General features: G+C 39.3%; 2 protein-coding genes across 4 annotated transcripts; one reads left to right on the top strand and one right to left on the bottom strand.

The window, feature by feature from the left end:
• Positions 1 to 1,799: 1,799 nt before the first annotated feature.
• On the bottom strand, positions 1,800 to 6,932 carry dtx3 (deltex E3 ubiquitin ligase 3). Of its 3 annotated transcripts, XM_084917784.1 has the most exons (5): positions 6,436 to 6,932; positions 6,174 to 6,214; positions 4,908 to 5,710; positions 3,824 to 4,041; positions 1,800 to 3,677 (listed from the first exon to the last, which is right to left on the bottom strand). In XM_084917784.1, the coding sequence occupies exons 2-5, from the start codon at positions 6,184 to 6,186 to the stop codon at positions 3,602 to 3,604; spliced, it is 1,110 nt and encodes a 369-aa protein (XP_084773910.1). In that variant the 5' UTR covers positions 6,187 to 6,214; positions 6,436 to 6,932; the 3' UTR covers positions 1,800 to 3,601. The 3 variants fall into 3 exon arrangements, with proteins under 3 accessions (XP_084773910.1, XP_084773912.1, XP_084773911.1); XM_084917786.1 differs by lacking the exon at positions 6,174 to 6,214; XM_084917785.1 differs by lacking the exon at positions 6,436 to 6,932 and having other exon boundaries at positions 6,174 to 6,351.
• A 7,866-nt stretch (positions 6,933 to 14,798) lies between these two features.
• On the top strand, positions 14,799 to 18,706 carry ptges3a (prostaglandin E synthase 3a (cytosolic)). Its single transcript, XM_084916263.1, has 8 exons — positions 14,799 to 14,977; positions 15,802 to 15,915; positions 16,010 to 16,079; positions 16,169 to 16,267; positions 16,821 to 16,910; positions 17,001 to 17,057; positions 17,167 to 17,194; positions 17,748 to 18,706. Coding segments are annotated over exons 1-8 (480 nt in total). The 5' UTR covers positions 14,799 to 14,975; the 3' UTR covers positions 17,768 to 18,706.
• The last annotated feature ends 20 nt before the right edge of the window (positions 18,707 to 18,726 follow it).

Below are 18,726 nucleotides of genomic sequence, written 5' to 3' on the forward strand. Positions count from 1 at the left end.
CTTCCGCCTGGATCCCATAGTGCACACTGATGGTAGAGAAGTCCTCTCTCCCCCCTGAATTTTTTCCATGCAAATGGCTGTTTAAAAAAAAAAAAAAAAGTTAATAAATAATTATTTTAAGAACAAGCTGCTGGTTGTTCAATGAATTTTCCATTTTCTCCCGTATGAACGCAGATAGATTTGTGACGTATAAATGAGGACGAATGACGAAAGTGCGTGTGCTTCGTCTTAATTGGATGATGCACGGACATGTACTAGGAAGTGATGCAAACTCCGGCCTCTGAGTGGACAGATTTTTATTTGTGAGTGCTCTATAGAAAGAACCTAATCATAATTTATCACTTTCACTGCCATTGACCCAAAAGGCACATTTTTAATAGAATATTAGTGATGAGCTTTACTGTATAAGATTAGCATGATAATATACAACTGTTCTCTGTTCTATTTTGAAGAAGGAATACTGTAGACTGCCTTTTACTCTAGCCCAGTCCTTTTCTGACATACCATAGCTTACCTTTCAGTTAAAAAAAAAATAAATTTAAAAAAATATAAAAGATGAGTGGGGACAGTTGCGACATGTTTTTCCACTTATCTCAGTTACTCAGAGACAGTTTGGGCTACACTGATCCAATTTGGATATATTAAGCGTATATCCCTGCTCTAATTACTTAAGTCCACTGAAAGATGAATATATACCTATCAATCACAATTGTATTTTAATCTATGATATAAGATGGGGGGGGGGGGGCACAAGCAAAAGCATGGTGTTCTGAAAATAAGCATTGTATTGCATTGTTGAGTGCATCTAAGTGGGCTGTCTGGGGTCCTATCATGCAACCTCACAGACATCTGGTTACATGGTAAGGCTTGTAAAATACAAATACAAATAATGTATAGGCCTGCATCAATATACCCCAATTATCCACAATAATATTAGAAAACCACTAAACAGGAAGTCAGCTTTGGTCACATTACAATGCAGTGCTTTACTTACAAGTCGTTGGGTCTACCCATCTAAACATTGCTGCAATGCACACACCCCAGTAGCAAGTGCCTTTGTATAACTACTAGAGTGAAAGCGTGTCTGTAAAGACCGCAGGTACTTAGTTACAAAGTTATTATACAGTATTTGTAAGAATTAGTTTGAATTTATGAGCAAGATTTCAAGGGGGGAAAGGAGCTTAGCAAGCAAATCAACTTTAGTATCTGACTGTTTCGTAACTGAAAGACAGGTTGCAATCCAGCTTTTTCCAAAAGCAATTCATGCTCTGCAGAAAAAAGATTCAAAATGCACTCAAACAGGTGTGAACTCTGATTACTCATTCAGCCAAACACTAAGTTGTTGAATGAGTACTGAGCCATAAAGTTATAAAGCATACAGCTACCAGTGGGGATCCATTATGTAATTCTTCCTTTTACAAGTTGATAATATTGGTATAACCATTGCGCTTATCTTCTTGTAAACTGCGGTTCTTATTTGTGAAATTATAGGATACCTACAAGTGTTTTTCACTGAGGACTGTGTACATGTTCAACTTCACTACAGTGAAGTTCAATATTCAAACAAGCGCAACTGAAAAAATAGGCAATCAATTTGTAGAAGTGTTTTTAAAGCAGTGGTGTTGTGCATTAGATGGTATAAAGCGGATAGAAGTTTGGTATCCAGGGGTTGTAAAAAATTTCTTCTATAACAAGCATGATTAGAGGCAGTAATCTGGACTCGTGCCTAACAAATCATCACTAGCTTGAGATCAAGTTGCCTATGACGCATCTTTTTTATTTAGGGTCGACAGCAAATATCCAAACATAACTCTTTATTCAAGTATTAAAATGTAAAGCACATTATTTTGAACAAAGTACAAGAGTCAACACAATTAGAAAAGCATAACTCAAACGTTTCCTTCACAATCAATGTGTAATACATGTCACTTCTCACACTTATCGCCTCTCCTCGGGCTCCTCCTTAGTTGTGTAATGCATAGAAATGTTTGCACAGTAGCTTTAGTAAACTACAATCCTGTGTCCCAAAAATATCTCAGTTGGTCCCTTAACTAAAATAAAGGGAATGACAACAAAATGAAAGTATCTGATGAACGGATCTGACCAAATTAACTAAAGTGGCCGCTAGCCAAGCAAGTTACTGCACTTAGCAAATCACTTTCACACATATAGACTGATCGGATCTGAGGGGTTTTCCAGCATTTGGAGTACAAGAATGTTTATGGTGAAGCTAATAACATTATTAGCGTTAGTATACATATCTTCATGAGCTGTTTAGCATTTGCACTGAAAGCCAGATAGTATAGCTACAAACATAATGCCGCTTACCTATTAAATAACATCAAAATAAGCCCAAACCTATCAGGAACATCATGCTTGATTTTTTTTTTTTTTTAAATCAAAAAATCAATGTAAGAAAGGCACAACAAAATGAGATCAATATCCCAGCCTAAATTAGAATTATTGTTCTCGCACAATTTCTTTTTTTCTCTCTCTCCACCGTGTATTTTAGAGTACTTATTTAGATAAATTAATTGAAAACAGTTACCTCATTTTAAATGAGAAGATTAGCAGGCAAACCTCCCAGTTTGACAGGAACAGAGGCATGGATATTTAAAGAGCTTTTGTGCCTATGATTTGGTTTAACTGGTCTATATGCCCTTGATATTTGACATCGTCATAAATCTGGTAATCAGAGTAGCACATTACTTACAACTGATGTAATGGGTTCAACACTTGGGAGACATCTTGAAATAACCAGCGTGACCAATGGGAAAAACCCAGTGGGAAGTCCAAATGCAAGTTAAAAAGGTGCTGCTATGAGACATCATTTAACATTCTTCCTGTTAAAGCGAAAATGGATGAAGGGTGAAGAAGACACACGAATGAAGCAATTGACATCACCTTGTAGCCACTTTGTAGGGGTTTGCCCCGAGCACTCTCAAAAGAGGAAGCAAAAACCATTATTTCTACTTAAGTGAAAAACATACTTCCTTACCAAAGTGCCTGTGAGTGCTTTAGATTGCAACATCTTCAGAAAATTAATTCAGTTTATAGAAGCAGTGCTATCCTTGCGACATGAGCCATGTACTGACTTTATAACGTGGAATTAGTAACAACTCAACAAACATTTCTGAGGGGGGCAATTCAACAAAATATGTCTGCTTATATAAGAAATAAGATGATCCCCAGAGAAGAAATACACATTAATATAACATAAACATTAAACTTAAGATTTCCTAAACAATATTAAGTACCATGAATTCCAACAAATCACAATGCTCTTAAATATGTGCGTCACATATCAGTCCCTGCTGCCAACAGTGGAAGCTGTAATACACGGATGCACTGCACTCCCAAGTATTTTCTTCCACGTGTAGCACTGGGATAAACTGAAAATGAGCAAACTGAGGAAGTGAACTAGTGGAATGATATGGGCTCTGCTGCAGCATTAGACTCCTGTTTGCTGAGGTCTTTGTCTTCAGTCATCTTTTAAGAGACGGGCAGTCTCAAGAGCAAAACCTGGAGCTGAGTCATGTCCACTGCAAGGACAATCAGAAAGTCCTACAAAATCCTGGAAGAGCCTGTCACTTTCCTGCCATCAGTCCGCTGTGATGCCCTTCTCTCTGAGCTCCTCTGTCACTCGCACCAAGTACGTGGGGTCAGGATAGCCGAAACTGTAAGAAGGAATAAAAAGCCATCACTGCGCCGGTATGAGTTCAAGCTCAAGTAATAGTGGCAACAACTGACAGCACTTCTCTGTCAAGAACATGGATGAGATGCATTACTAACTGTTCACCTCCAGCTGAAAGTGAGTACATACCAGCGTGGCCCGCCCCATATTGAGGTCTTGTGGTGAATGTCATTCCAGGTGATGACGTTTTGCATGCCCGTAGTCATGGAGGTACCGATGGTGAAGATAAGGCGCTGTTCAAAGGCCCGGCGTAGCAGGCCCAGCACACGGTTCCCCTCAGGGCTGTCAGGGAGGTAGGCCACACGGTCTGTTCCTGGGTACCGCACACCCGGGTTGGGATGTTCTGGCTATTAAGAGTTAAAGTGTGATGAGCTTATAAACGCATAAATGGCTTTAAACAATCAAATGCCTCAGTTCTGGGGCACTGCTACACATCCAGGTCTTGTATTTTTAGCCATATTTTACACAGCAGGAATGTGTTTTTTATATAATCTATTACAGCTACTTTGTAATTTTGACAGTTTCTTCAATCCAGGAGAGATTTTAGGAAACAATAAAGACAATCTTAAACCTTAATTTGATAAGAGATAAGGCACCTGTGGCACATTCTGCCCCTTCTACTTGGCATCGGTTTCCTGGGAAGGGAAACCCCACAAAAGTGCAGTTTATTTTTTCAGGGGAATTCCGACATTGACACTTGTTTAAATTTCCTACTGTGTGGAAACCAACTTTTGTTCTCAACAGATGTTTTCTCAGCTCAAGTTTGACGTTTACACAGTAAGACACAGAAAAGCTGAATACAATCTAGCGTGACAGGGTTTGGAGAGATTATGACCCTTATTATGTAGATTATCCTGCATCCTTAGAATAACCTTTTAAGGTTAATGAACTTCCCTCTGGAAACTGTAAATTTGTGGCTACATTAAAGGTCATTAAAGTCAAACAGCGAGACATCAGTCATGACAGAAAGAGTAAATATACGCGGTCAAACTGAGGAGCGAGACAGTCATCATATGTGCAATATGGTTTATTTTATGCCAAAGTAAGACTCTCTTACATAAATACACTCCTATTCTTAATTATTCACTGGAATTCTAATGATTAACAATGTTTAACAATCTGAATTATAAGTCCAACAAATTTCTTTACACACACAAAAATGATTACTAAAACTTTTTCCCCTGAGTTGCATCTACTGTCCGCATCTACTCACCGACTGTAAGCCAGGAGGGAAGCTGTAGATGATGCAGATACACCCATAGCCTTCATGGCCAGGAAGCTCCAGATCAGGATCTCGCTCTACAATCATCGAGCCATTGGCAGGCTGATTCCCAATCAGCTGCCCATACACCAGCCGACAGACGGGACACGCTTTCTTCACTTTAAAGGCTTGATCCAGGCAACAGCGACAGAAAGAATGGCCACATTTTTCCAGGGTAGTCTTCTCCACTATGTCCCCCATGCAGATCGAGCAAGTATTACTGTCCTCTGTTTCACCGTGGGAAGCCATGCTGGAGTCCACATCTTTCCTCTGGGCAGCCTCGTGGAGCATGACGCACGCCTCCTCGTCAACAGGCTTCTTTAACCTCTGCTGCTGTCTCTGGGAGCGTCGAGGCTGGGGAGGTGGAGGCTGGAGCAGGCTCCCCTCTCCGTTCTGCTCCAGGACTCCAACACAGGGCAGCAGAGCCCTCTTCCTCTTGGATCCCCCCTCCTGTTTGCTCATTTCTTTGCGGGCACAACGGCATAAGTCAATGAAAGCTTTTCGCGTCTCGCTGGAGATGGGTCCATCCATCACACCAGCCCCGACGCTCCTCGAGCCTTCCACCGGCTGCAGCCGAACAGCACAGCAGCCCCCCCTCTCTCCTCGCCTAATGATACCAGCACTCATCCCCTGCTTGTGCTGGAAGTCAATGAGCCAGGGCCGCCCAGCTGCAGTCAGGTAATCCCACACTGCCTGTGAAACCAGCACCTCATCACTGCCCTGGCCAGCACTCACACTCATCTCATCAGAGGAAACTGCACAGAGAGGCACATGAAAGTCATCAGTGTTTGAGCAGCAGAAGCAAGTTCAAACAAAAAGTGTTGCACCACGCTTTTTCATAAGCATTCATCTTTTAATGAGACATGGCCACAGGAGTCTTTTCACCTGTGCTGTTTTGTGCTTTTCTATATAATTTGGGCGCTGAGGCACACGCACATAAAACCACCATAGCACTCGCTGTGTTTTGCCTGCAGTGTATCTGTGCATGAGAAATTAATCTACGTCTATTTGCAGCGGATTCAGAAAGAAACACATAACAGGCAGCGTCGCGGCACTGCTGAAGACGTATCAGCTGTTCCCAAATTCAGACTGTAAACAAGGGAAACTTAATCCCGTCACACGCGCGACAACACGAGGGGGGGGGAGCCCACTGACAGCGGGGGCCACACGCAACAAAAACACTTGAGAGTGACACTTGTTTTGTGGTGAAAGGGTTACCTTGTGATCCCATAAATTCCTTCAATCGCGAATAAAGCGTCCTGTTGAACAGAGAAAGAGAGGAAGAGACTGAAGCACTGGAATAAACGTAATCACAGCTGCTCGCCGATATTTACACGGAGGCATTCTCCACCGCGGCAGCAGCGATATCGCAACATTAGCTTAGCCTCGCACACATTTAGCTTGAACATTTAGCTAGCTTAAGTGTCTCCACCACCCTCACCACACCAACCCCTCCACCTCGATCACTTCGACACCTCACCCTTTGCCGTAGCTCGTCGCTGCCTGTCAGGGAGGTTTCTGGCTGGATTAAAGAGCACTGAGCTCCATCGGAGGAGGCCTGTGTTGTTGTAGTTCTTAGTTATTGTTGTTGTTATATCTGACGTGCTGCTGCAGTTAAGCTAATCTTTTTGTAGTCAAGACATGATTCACATCTCTGAAGGATTTAAAACGGACGTTCCCCAAACCCTGCGCCTCCTCTTGTCAGTCACGCCTGTGTTTGCCTTCCTCATACGTCCTTGGCGTAACACGGAGTAAATAGCATTTGTAGTTGCTCTTCTTATCTGGCTCCGAGCACACTAGCCGTGTGTCCGCCTTTTACAGTCAGATAATTTGTTTCTCCTCTTCATTCTGCCCGCATGTGTCTGAGCTTTCTAATGTAACCGTGCCCTTTCTGTTTAGCGCGTGGCAGCAAACATTATTAAGGAAACTAGGACCTACGAGAAAATGTGACCAGGAAGCTCGTCACTAAGCTGACATGATTGGCTGACAAATGGTGTGTGTGTGTGTGTGTGTGTGTTTAATAATGTGATTCATTCTGTAATGTCATGATTATCAGCTTTTATGATAACAGAAGAATGCATGGAGCATGACAGCTTCTATGTGATATTTTATTTATTAATGTCACAGTTTAGAATGTTCTGTATACTACAAATAACAATACTGATATCTGTCTACTTATCTATCTAATCTAACTGGATATCTTATCCAGTTTAGGGTCTTGGGGGAGGATAGGGTAAGAATTCGGATGCACACTGGACACGTTGCCAGGGCTAACACAGGGTTAGAAAAACATTGTAGTAAGCATATGCACCAGTAACAATATATTATTTGGAACATGGTCATCATTTACTATTCATCCTGTGGTTACTAAACAATGCAAAAGTCTTGAGCCATCCTTCATTTGTTTATATTTTTTATCTACGAGAATAAATGGCAAATAGATCATATTTATTAATGTGCTTATTAGAGCAGCTATTTTATTACCAATATCAAAACATTAATTAAAAAAAATCCCTTTTCTTATGCTTATAATAAGGTTACACGTTTTTCTTTTACTTGCCTGTGTTTATAATTTTTCTGAACAATAACCAAGATCTGAGATCAGGGTTGCATTAATGGGAAATGACAGTAATCCGCCATCATCCTGTCATGAATTTACTCTGTCCTTAATGAGGCAGCAACACGGAGCCTGTTAAAGGAATTATTAGCCCTCACAGAGAGGAAAAGATAAGGCAACTCACTGCTCGCAGAGATGACTGAGGAGATACACCACACTAAACATCTGTTCATTTTCATTACAACACTTTCTTGCCAATTTATCAATTAAACAGCTATTGAGTCTATAGACATCAATCAGCATCTGTTCGTAGAACAGGAATAGAAAACAACAGTTTCCTATTCACTGTGATAATAAAGGTTTCCTTTAAGCCTAAATATGTCTTATAAAATACAGCTCAATATTATTAACCAATAAAAGTGAGCCCTTTGACATTTCTCTTATTCTATAAAATTTTTACTTGTTTTTTTTTTAAGCTAATTTGTATATTAGTTTTGTTTCTTGGCGTTCTATCTTTCTGAAATAGATAGCTCCATTGACTCCATCATAATCAAACAGATCATAAGTAAACTTCTGACTTTAAAGATTTTTCCTGTGTGCTGGAATACATACGATCCTTGAGAAACTGGGACTGTTGTGGAGGTCTGCACTAAAAAGCTTGTAAAGAGATCAAATTAATATTGAGCAGAACTGAATTTAGCCTTTTGGTTCAGCCCTCTGCATCAGTCTCAGTTTCTCATTAATTAATTCCCACCCCTGTTAAAAAGGAACAAGCAATGTGCTTAAGAAATACAGTGTTTTTACAATATCACAGTCTCTATCCTTCTTCTTTTCACTTTATGTAGGTTTGTGTATGAATGAATAATGAATGAATGAATTATGATATGTGTGCTTTCAATAAAATGAAGTCACACGAGACACTAACACACGTTTACAGATCTACACATACGATACTTCACATTTTCAAATAAATGTTGATTTAAAAGTTGAAGTAAGTTTTCATCTTCCACTTAAAACAACAGTGGACACAAGGGCATAAAGATCCTTCTCCAGACTGATGTATGGTGCACAGTTCATGAAAAAGGCTTTCAGTGAAACAAAAATTCTAATATAAGTCTAATAAAAATTTAAAAAAAATAAAAATTAGAAAAAACATGTCAGCTGCTTCCTTCTTTGTCTTAATTTCCACAAACTGCTTCAGGTGAATATCTGCGATAATGGCTACCCGTCCAAGGTGTACCACCATCTAAAGAGGTTGGAAGGTTTTGTTTTCTTCACTGTCCAATTGCTGCTACAGCAGCGAAACAGAGCATCATGAAGCAAAGTAATGCAAACAGTTCTTAAAACCATCGCCCTTAAACTGTACTGCGATAGTGACTGTCTTTGCTTTTTAATTTTTTTTTAAGACAAGATGAGATTTATATGTTTAAAATATAGTCATATCTTGCTGAAGACACCATGCCTTTAGCACAGTGACTAATGGGTCATTATTCACTGAGACTGGGGCAGCTCCAAGCTTTGTGCACCTGGCCTTTTATTTCTGCTACACTTTGAATATTATATCTCAAAAGGGTTTTTAGTATTACACGTGTCATTTTTATGCTTTCTTCATGAAAATTGTCTCGGAGAATGGCACGGATACTTTATTGCTCTGAAGAATAATACATAAATGATAGATTACAGTAGAATTACCAAACCATTATGACAAAGTAATCAAAGCCCTCTATAAATCCAGCCATGGGGGGCCACAAGCCAGTGCTGGTCCAAAGCCCGGATAAATGAAGAGGGTTGTGGCAGGAAGGCATCTGACATAAAAATCATTGCCAAATCAAGAATGAGATTCCCATACTGGATTGGTTGGAGCCTGGGTTAACAATGACACTGAAAACTGTGCTAATGTTGGCTTAAGACAAAAGAAGGAGAGAAGGGGAAGTGTGTTTGGAAGGTGGGCTATCTTGTAGAAGGAAAAGACAAAGACCACAGAAAAGATTAATGGATGCAGTGAAGGAGTGGACACAATAAGATGCTAGAGATACGGTGATTATGGAAGCAGCCAGAAGAAGAAGAACCAAAACCCTCTATGACTGTTTACATTGTTCAGAGATTTAATGTGCACCATCTTACTGTGCACAGCTTTAAAATAACGTTTTTGTTTTGTTTGTTTGTTTTTTTACATTAATTACATCTAAAGCACATTCAACCATTTTTTGCAGCATACTTGTCAGGCCATTAAAGGCGATCAGGACAGTAAAAAAGAAAGAAACTGGCTTTAAAACTCACAAAAAAACAAATTATGGATTATTATCTGGCAGAAAAACTAGAAAGATAAGCAACAAACTATTGTTAGATCATCATTTCTTTAAAAAATCATTAACTCACAAAATTAGTTGGTTATAAAGCTGCTGGGGTAGCTTTAGGTAGATGAAAAAAATTGCAATATTGAATTGATAGTGTTGATAGTGTCTACTCTATCAATCTACAAAATAAAGTACATCCTGTCCCTTACATTTCATCATCAATTTCATCATCCACTTACAGGTCTCAAAACTAGATAAATACAACTTCAGATAGACAGCAATCCATGACATATTATACTGTGCCATTATTTAACAAAACTATGCCAACATGCAGAAGCACTGTGTGAAAAACACAGATGAACTCAGTACCTTGTAGATCACGGCTGGTAGAAATGACTTGAAGTTTACTGTCAGATGTTTTTCAGTCTCTCGCATAGTTACAGATGAATTTATGCCCACTCGTTTTTACAATACTGCTTCAGTTCATTGAGGTTTGTGGTTTAAGCTTGCCCAAAATTGGGTCATGCAACAGAACAATGAGTCCAAGCACAGCAGCACATCTACAACATGGCTGGGAAAGAGAAAAAAAAAGATAATCAAGATGCTTTAGTGGCTCTGTCAAAATCCAGACTTCAACCAAGTGAAATTCTGTAGTGCAGCTGCATGTTGCATGACTGAATTTTGGCAAGACTTTAGCCGTCAGGCGGACAGATTTGCATTTTGGTATACCATGAACTCCCCCATTGTTGCCTTAATGAGTGCAAGGTGTGCAGGTCGTGTGGTTGCAAAATAAAAGCACCTCAACAACCATGCTTGAAAGTTGGTATGAGACGTTTGTGCTAATATGCTATGTTTGGTTTTCTCCCAACGTTGTGCTTTTGGCCAAACCTCTCCACTTTGGTCTCTCCGGCCCAAAAGACATTGTTCTCGAAGTCTTGTGGTTTATTCAGGTGTAATTTTGCAAACCTCCGTATTTTTCTAATTGTACTGTCGCGAACATTTAACCTGCAAATAGAGTCTGAGTAGCACTTGGGGTTTTTGCAATTTATCTGAGCATTGCATCATATGACTTTGAGGTGAAGTTGCTGGAACGGCCATTCCTGGGAAGATTGTTAACTGTCTTGGGTGCTGGAACACCCATTCCTGGGAAGATTGGCAACTGTCTTGGGTGTTTTCCACTTGTGAATAATCTTTCACACTGTAGAATGATGAACTTTAGATTGTTTGAAAATGGTCTTATAACCCCTCCTAGGCTGATGGGAAGCAACAGTTGCTTAAGGTCATTGCTGACACCTTGCATCCTTAGAATTGTGTAAACAAACACGTGAATGCTCCACACCAGAAAAATGCCCAAACCTCTGCTTTTACAAAGGCGCTCACATTTAAATGTGATCAATTTGTCAAGTGCATTTATTAACAGCACCTAGCTGCTACTTACACTTTTAATTCTTATGGAAACAGTAATAGTGTGCTTACTTTTTCACACACTACCTTAACTTTTGTTAAATAAATAATGACATAGTGTAATATGAGATATTTTGTTGTTTATATGACAATGTTTTTACCCAATTTTAAGACCTGCTAAGAACCAGATTACTTTTGTTAAAGCCTAATACAAAAAACCTGACAAATGAGTGTACATTCAGTAAAAACTTCATACAGCAATCCCTCCTTCTTTGCTTCCACTGCCTCCTATTAGATCCATGGAATCAGCTGTTCATAGTCTACCACACCTTAATAAGCTGGAGTGAATGAAGGACTGTACTGTCACCAGTAACCTATACCCTTCAGCAGAATACATGAGGCATGCAAAATGTGCCATTACTGTCTGATTCACATAGCTCCCCTTTCAAATATTAACTACCTAACTTCACTGCTTCTGTCCCACGCATTCAGAAGCTGCAAGCATTGTTATTCTACCCGTTATCATCAGTGTCATCTGTGGCTCAGTCCTCAGTGAACACTCATATGACTGTGTTGTCCTCTTCTTTCCATCCACTGGCTTTTGTTCTAATTGTGCTTTTTCTGGCAGCTGCCAAGCCTCATACTGGCTATACTGCCTCTCTCCTCTCCTGTTCAAGTACAACTGCTTGAAGCAGCTCCCAAAGTGACATCAGCTAGCCACTGATTACATCCCCCGATGGCCTTCTGTCAGTTTTCATGTGATTTTCTGTGAGCTTAAGTGCTTTAGTTTACAAAGAAAGCCACTAGAAGTAAAACACAGAAGTAGCAGGTGCATATGACACCCTCCATTCCCATGGGCCTAAAAAGCTGTGCTTCACTATGATTCATAGCCAAGGACAATGCTAGAAAGTCATCTATCGAGCAAGCTGTGAAGCTAGATGCTTTGGTTTCCACCACTGTATCTCGGGCATTTCTTGTCTGTTTTGTAGTAAGATAGGCGTCACTACATTCACTCCTTCAATTATTTTTTTTGCTCATATTTTAACTTTGTGTATGAGTCTTTTGTGTGTATTGTAGCATGACGGGAGGAGTACTTTGTGTGAAGACTCCATTTCTATCCAACGTTTGCTAACATGAGCAAAGCATTTGCAGTGAACCTCTCCTGGGAGGTGGTTTGCGTCCCGTTAATCAAAATTGGCTGCAAATTGATGGCACTCAAACAATCCTTCTTAATGAAGCGAGCAGGTGAAATTAAGTGGGGGCTGCATTAGGAAGGTCATCCAGCATAAAAAATAATCTACCAAATCAAACATGTGGAGCTGCCTAGTGACACCTTGTGAATAAGGGAGTAGCTTTTATTCCCTTATTCACTTTTATGTTTTTGTTTTTTTACTGAGAGGTCAATTTTGCCTGTAGAACACTTTCTACTTTAAGGATTTACAGCTATATGCTATAGAACATCATCGCTTGATGAAGGCATATAAAATAAGAGTGAAGCTTTCCAGTCTAAAACCCTGCATTATTTGTAATGACCAGCAGGAGGGAGAATCCACTGCATGGAAGCTTGTTTACACCAGTGAGGGAAAAAGAAACATTTTGATTGGCAGAGCTAAGTTTAACTTTAATGTTATCTCAAAATGTTGAGATAACTCAAAATTTTAAGTTATATTCTCACAATTCTGAGTTAGTAAGTCGATATTTTGAGGTAGTATCCCAAATTTTTGACTTATCCATGGCAATTGTTTTTCAGTTGAACAAACAAGCTTCTATAGGTCACATATGAAGGGACCCGAGATTTATTTTACTAGACTGCTATACAGTTTCTATATAGTTTCAAGTTATTTTTTACTCACTAACTCAAACTTGTAAGAAAATAACTTGAAATTTAAAAAAAAAAACTCAAATAATTGCCACCAATATACCCAGTGCATTGGTTGCTTCGTGCATGGCCGGTAACATTATCACGGAGTCACTTCTATTTATGCCGTTACAGCACAGGTAACCACAGTACTCTCCTGAATGATACATGTAGCCACTCAGACAATACCTCCACATCAGCACTGATATAGGAGCAGAAGAAGTCAAAACCAGAAGCAAAGAAAATTGCAGTTGAAGTTTTTGTTCAACCTTGAGACCTCAGAATTAGGGAGACATTCGGGGGGGGGGGGGGGGGGGGGGGGGGGGGGAGTATACATATATATACAAAAAACTTGAATTTTACAGTGTTTATTTATCGGATAAAATAAGTTAAATGTCAGCGTTATTATTGTCCGGCAGACACGCCCTTCGCGGTCTAAGTGGGCCAGGTCCCACCAGGTAGACTGGAAGTGAGCAACTGTGAAATGGGATGGTCTAGCCTTCAGAGTTACGTCATGAGCTCTCTCGGTGGAGTGAAACTCTGCCGTCTGCTCCTTGCTATCTAAAATATAACCGGACGCTGGCGTAAATTCTCGACCATCTCACACTTCTGTTTAATCCGTTTTCTGTTTTATTCAGCTGTGTGAAAAGCCCCAGAGGAACCCTCCTGAGGGATTAATAAAGTTTTATTTAATCTAATCTAATCTAATAACTTTAATCTCAGACAAACCGATTTACTCACGAACAATTAAAACACTGACAAAAGCCAAACAATAACATGTTTAAGTTATTTAAGTGACTTATATATCATGTTTAACCTGAGTAGCGAAAGACTGCAGGGGTTTGAAAACGATGTGCCGGGAGTTCGCTGTTCTCGCCGGCTCAGATATTTGAAGTTTACACAGCTACATTCTCGCCAGAAAATATGTTAAAAGTTTATTTTGGGACCCAGAAAGAGTAATAAGAGTAATATTAAAACTAAGTAGCTGCAGTAGTAGTAGCCATTGTTGGAAACTGGAATTGGCTGGGCCAAGCTGGGATATGGTTTTTCAATTTTGTTGTCCAGGTGGAAAATCGGGAGAAAATCGGGAGAATGGTGGCTCCGGGAGATTTTCGGGAGGGGTACTGAAATTCCGGATTCTCCAGGAAAAATCAGGAGGGTTGGCATGTATGGCAGTGACAGCAGTACAGCATACCATGTAAAAAAAAAAAAAAAAAGGCGCATGACCTACAGAAATGGCAGCTACCGACAGCAGACATGACACCAGCTTAAATGTCACCTCTGTTGTCCAGTGCCAGCAGCACCACACAGAGGGTGTAAAATGGCCCTTAAATAAACAATGGGCCATGTCCATCTTTTATATACAGTCTATGGTTGTGCCAGAAATGGTCAGCTACTACTACGACTGTGAACTCAAAGCAGTAATTGCTGTAAAGTTTAAAGTGACAGTGAAAGCACTGGTTTGCACCTTGAGCAGCTCGCCCAGTTACAACAATCAATTAGTTTTCATAGTGACCCAGTTATCCTATTACTGTAGAACTCAAGGAAGCCTGCTTTCATCGAGTTGTAAAACTCATAAAAGTATGAAGTGTCCTCGCTCGCCATCAGGTAGGACGACATTATTCAGGTGGTGGAGCTCTTTCACTGCTCTGGTTCCATGAGTATACTCTTTCTAGAATAATCTCCGGCGGCTTCGATCTGCCGAACACCGTGCTCACGTTCCAAATACCGGACGTCACGAGAGAACGTGAAAAACGCGATATTTCCAGAGACACCAGTGCATATGTTGTAAACCCGAGTTAACTGTTTAGTTGTCAGTAGTCATTTTTGCCGGGCACTACTGCCAGACAACAGTGTGAATACCGTGGTTCTTCGAGGGAGCTTAAATTGCTAAAACAGTGAATATGTAAGTCTTGATTTACCGTGTTTACCTGGTAACTAAGTAGCTACTTGTTAGTGCGGATCACCCACCTCATACTAGCTAAGTGAGCTAGCACACGAGTTAGCCTCAGCAGTTCAGCCGTACTTAACACTGTTGCCGAGACAAAAAGGCACAGCTCTTCGTTAACGCCACAGGCTACAACTTTCCATCAACCTACTGTATTTTTGCACAATCCTGTCTCAAACTCCTAAACGTGAGCTTGCATTGTTTATGGACCTGACAACAGCTCAGTCATCGTTAGCTAGCATGCTAATGTCAACGAACATGACAAGGGTAATGCTAAGAGTGGAAAAGCATGGTGTCACGCTCCGGGTTATTCACTTTAAGCTAACATTAAGCTAACGCGAGCTTTCACTTTAAATGTGATTGCAAGACATTCTTCTCTTAACCCTGTGAAACAATGGCCTCAGTGTGGTTCACATCTAACAATGGCGGATTATGGTAGTATTACCCGAAACCTTTCAAGTGCGATAATCTAATTGTACCTCCGATATATATATATATCAACAAGTGCATAGTTTGGCTTAAAAGATATTGTAAACTTTTTTTTGGCGAACAAGTATTAGTATAGGACGAATAAAGAGGGCGTTTGGGAGGCCTATGTGCTAATCTCAATGAATGAGTTACGCCTTTCTCAATTCCACAGTGTGTGGGTACTGCACCCTATACACGTGGGCCAAGATCTTATAATGCCCACACTAGGCAGTGGAAATATGAGATTAGAGAGATGGATTGGTTATTTTGGATTGTCTTAATGTTCATTTTTCATTTTTGTTCTTGGTGTATAGGCAGCCTGCAGCAGCCAAGTGGTATGACAGACGAGAGTCTGTCTTTATAGAGTTTTGCATGGAGGACAGTAAAGATGTGCAAGTAATCTTTGACAAGTCAAAATTCACTTTCAGGTAATTTGCATTGTTAGCATATTAAATGATGACATTGTTAAAACCCTGTTTGCTAAAAGTGTCTTTAAAAAAAGTCTTTCATTTCATCTTACAGCTGTGTCAGTGGAACAGATGATATCAAACACCAGAATGCAGTGGAGCTTTTTGGGGAGATTGACCCTAAAGTAAATTTTTAACTTGTGCAGACAGTTCAGGTTGGACCCTGCGTACCATTGTTGGGAAACCTTCACCAGTTTCTCCTTCTGATATACAGGAATCCAAACACAGACGCACTGACAGGTCTGTGTTGTGCTGTTTACGAAAAGCAGAGCCTGGGAAGTCATGGCCAAGACTTACCAAAGACAAGGCAAAGGTAACTCTCAGCAGTATAACATTTACAAAAACTCAGAATAAATCAAAATCTCATAGTATACATCATTACCTTGTTGTTAACATTGTCAGTTACATTGATCCTCAAAGAGGTAAGATCAGGGTTTAAGTTGAAAGGTGGAGCATGTAATTTATTTTTTTTTTTTTAAATAGAAGTAGGTATAAGTGGTTGACATTTTTGGGAGAATCAGGTTGTTCATCTTTCATTCAATAAAAAGAATTAAGAAAAAGGAAGTAGATAGGGATTCGTCTCCATCAGGTTGCACTTTTATTAAGTATTTTGCAACTTGCAACTTACTGTTTAAAAAATAAAATAAAATAAAATGACTCCACAGTTTCATCTGCTCCACTATGAAGGACTGTATTATAAACAGTAAGCTCTCTGTTGCACAAACAGTTTGAAACCATTTCCACATTACCCCAAGCGTTGTTCTGTTTTTAAAAAAAATAATAATACCTAAGTAAATATCAAAATTATAAAGTGACTGAATTTTAAACTTTGCCTAACCAAAACATTTTAATCTACTTGCTTTTAGTGCAACTGGCTAAGTGTGGATTTCAATAATTGGAAAGACTGGGAAGATGACTCAGATGAGGACTTGTCAAGTTTTGATAAATTCTCAGAGGTAAGCGTGTCAAACATGCACAGTCTGCTCATCGTTTGACTATGTTCAGCTAAACTGACATGTTGATTTGTGTCCTGCACCTTCCTCCAGATGATGAATAGCATGGGTGGGGATGATCTACCAGATTTAGATGGAGCAGATGAAGAGGTATAATATTTGTTTGTTTTATATAACTATAGTACAGCTGTAATTTGGCATTTAAATTTTATATAACAGGTGTTACACATAATTTTAATTGTTTTTCCTTTTTTTGCAGCACGAGTCTGCAGACAGCGATGATGAAAGTACGTAGTGATCTGAAAGGGCTCTGTTGTGATTTATAATCTGTAGTCACAAGATCACACGAGTCCCAAAACTCTGATAATGCCTGGCAGTGCGAAAAAGTGTCAAAACAGATGATTAATTATGGAATAATTTGAGTAAGAAATTACGCGTGTGGGGAAAAAGTCACAAGTTATGAGATTTTATTTAATAGAATAAATTTTTATTTATTCACTGTTTTTGTTTTTTTACAACAGGGACAATACATGTTAAGATTGCTGTGTTTAAACAAAATGCAACTAATGCAATGTACATAAGACTTTCAGCCACAGCTAATTTGCAGACCTTGTCCCTGGTTACGCTTTTTTCAGACAGTTAGAAAACAGCAATAATAAGAGAATTAACAGCAACCATGATAAATAAATCCCATAATTCATAGCACTAACACACATTTGGTATATCAGAAATTGTTTATTAGTTTCTTTAACAATCCACTTTATCCAAAAAGCCCATGGACTTTTTTTGTAATGAAATCAAATTTCATACTTAGATCATGTTTTTAACTTTCTCTTTCAGAAATGCCTGATCTTGAGTAGTTGAATATGGATGCCACCTCAGTAGTTAACAAAGTGAGTTCTAAGTTGGTTGAAGAGGGAGACTAGGCATGAGTTGGCATCCACGTTGAAGAAGAACCTAATCTCGACGCAGTTTCCAAAGCGACACCCCTGAAGGGAGTGGCAGGGAGTGACTGTTGGATGGAGACATGCACAGAAATCCATAGCAACATACAGTGCTGTGCTTTGCTGTTTTGTTTTGCATGGACAATTCTGTTCAAATGAAAATGTTATTGTTCATTGACTTAAATGATGATGTTATGGGATGTACTGATGTCTTACAACTTCTCTCCATCTCTTTTTTTTTTTTTCTCCTTTTTTTGCCGATGTCAGGTTATGTATTAAACGTTGTGATTTCTAATGAAAAGAAAAAAAACCTCAAAAATGCCTATTTTCCAAAAAAGTAGATTTTTTAATAACAGATTTTCCCCTTTAATGTTTGTATTGTAAATTGCACATATTTTCTTTGTTAATTTAAGAGGCAGGAGTTCTGCTTGTAATGGGTTTTTCAAATGTATGCCAACATCTACAAATATTTAACAATAACTTTTTTAAAAAATATGTTTCAGCATTTAAAATAAACATGCTTGTGCAACTTAACAGCTTGTGTTGAGGTTATGGTAGTGGAGTGCTGCTGTTGTTCCACGTAGTCATGCCTTTGCAAAGATGAGTTTCTTTATGCTGTTATATGAATCATCAAAATTAATTTTCTTACAGATATTCCGAGGTGACGGCAGAGATCCTGTGTAGTTAACAAAGTCACACAAATGGTTTAATCCCGTATAGATTATAAATGTTTATCATATAGAACAGAACTATGATTGGAGGTTTGTTTGATTCAACATGTGTTGAATTCTTTCTTTGTCTTATATTGTGGGAGTTTGGCTATTAATTTCTAATAAACTTTACTGGTCACTGTAATTGTTCTCTTGCCCATAGTG

The sequence above is a fragment of the Perissodus microlepis genome, chromosome 20, assembly GCF_051167445.1.
Source record: "Perissodus microlepis isolate ML-2025 ecotype Zambia chromosome 20, ASM5116744v1, whole genome shotgun sequence".
Lineage (NCBI taxonomy): Eukaryota > Metazoa > Chordata > Actinopteri > Cichliformes > Cichlidae > Perissodus > Perissodus microlepis.

Excerpts from the sequence above, each read along its gene's own strand:
- dtx3 (XM_084917784.1), bottom strand. Across the intron at positions 4,042-4,907 it reads TCCCTCCTGGCTTACAGTCG|CCAGAACATCCCAACCCGGG; the intron begins GTGAGTAGATGC and ends AACTCTTAATAG. Across the intron at positions 3,678-3,823 it reads ATATGGGGCGGGCCACGCTG|TTTCGGCTATCCTGACCCCA; the intron begins GTATGTACTCAC and ends TCCTTCTTACAG.
- ptges3a (XM_084916263.1), top strand. Across the intron at positions 16,268-16,820 it reads TTACCAAAGACAAGGCAAAG|TGCAACTGGCTAAGTGTGGA; the intron begins GTAACTCTCAGC and ends ACTTGCTTTTAG. Across the intron at positions 16,911-17,000 it reads GTTTTGATAAATTCTCAGAG|ATGATGAATAGCATGGGTGG; the intron begins GTAAGCGTGTCA and ends ACCTTCCTCCAG.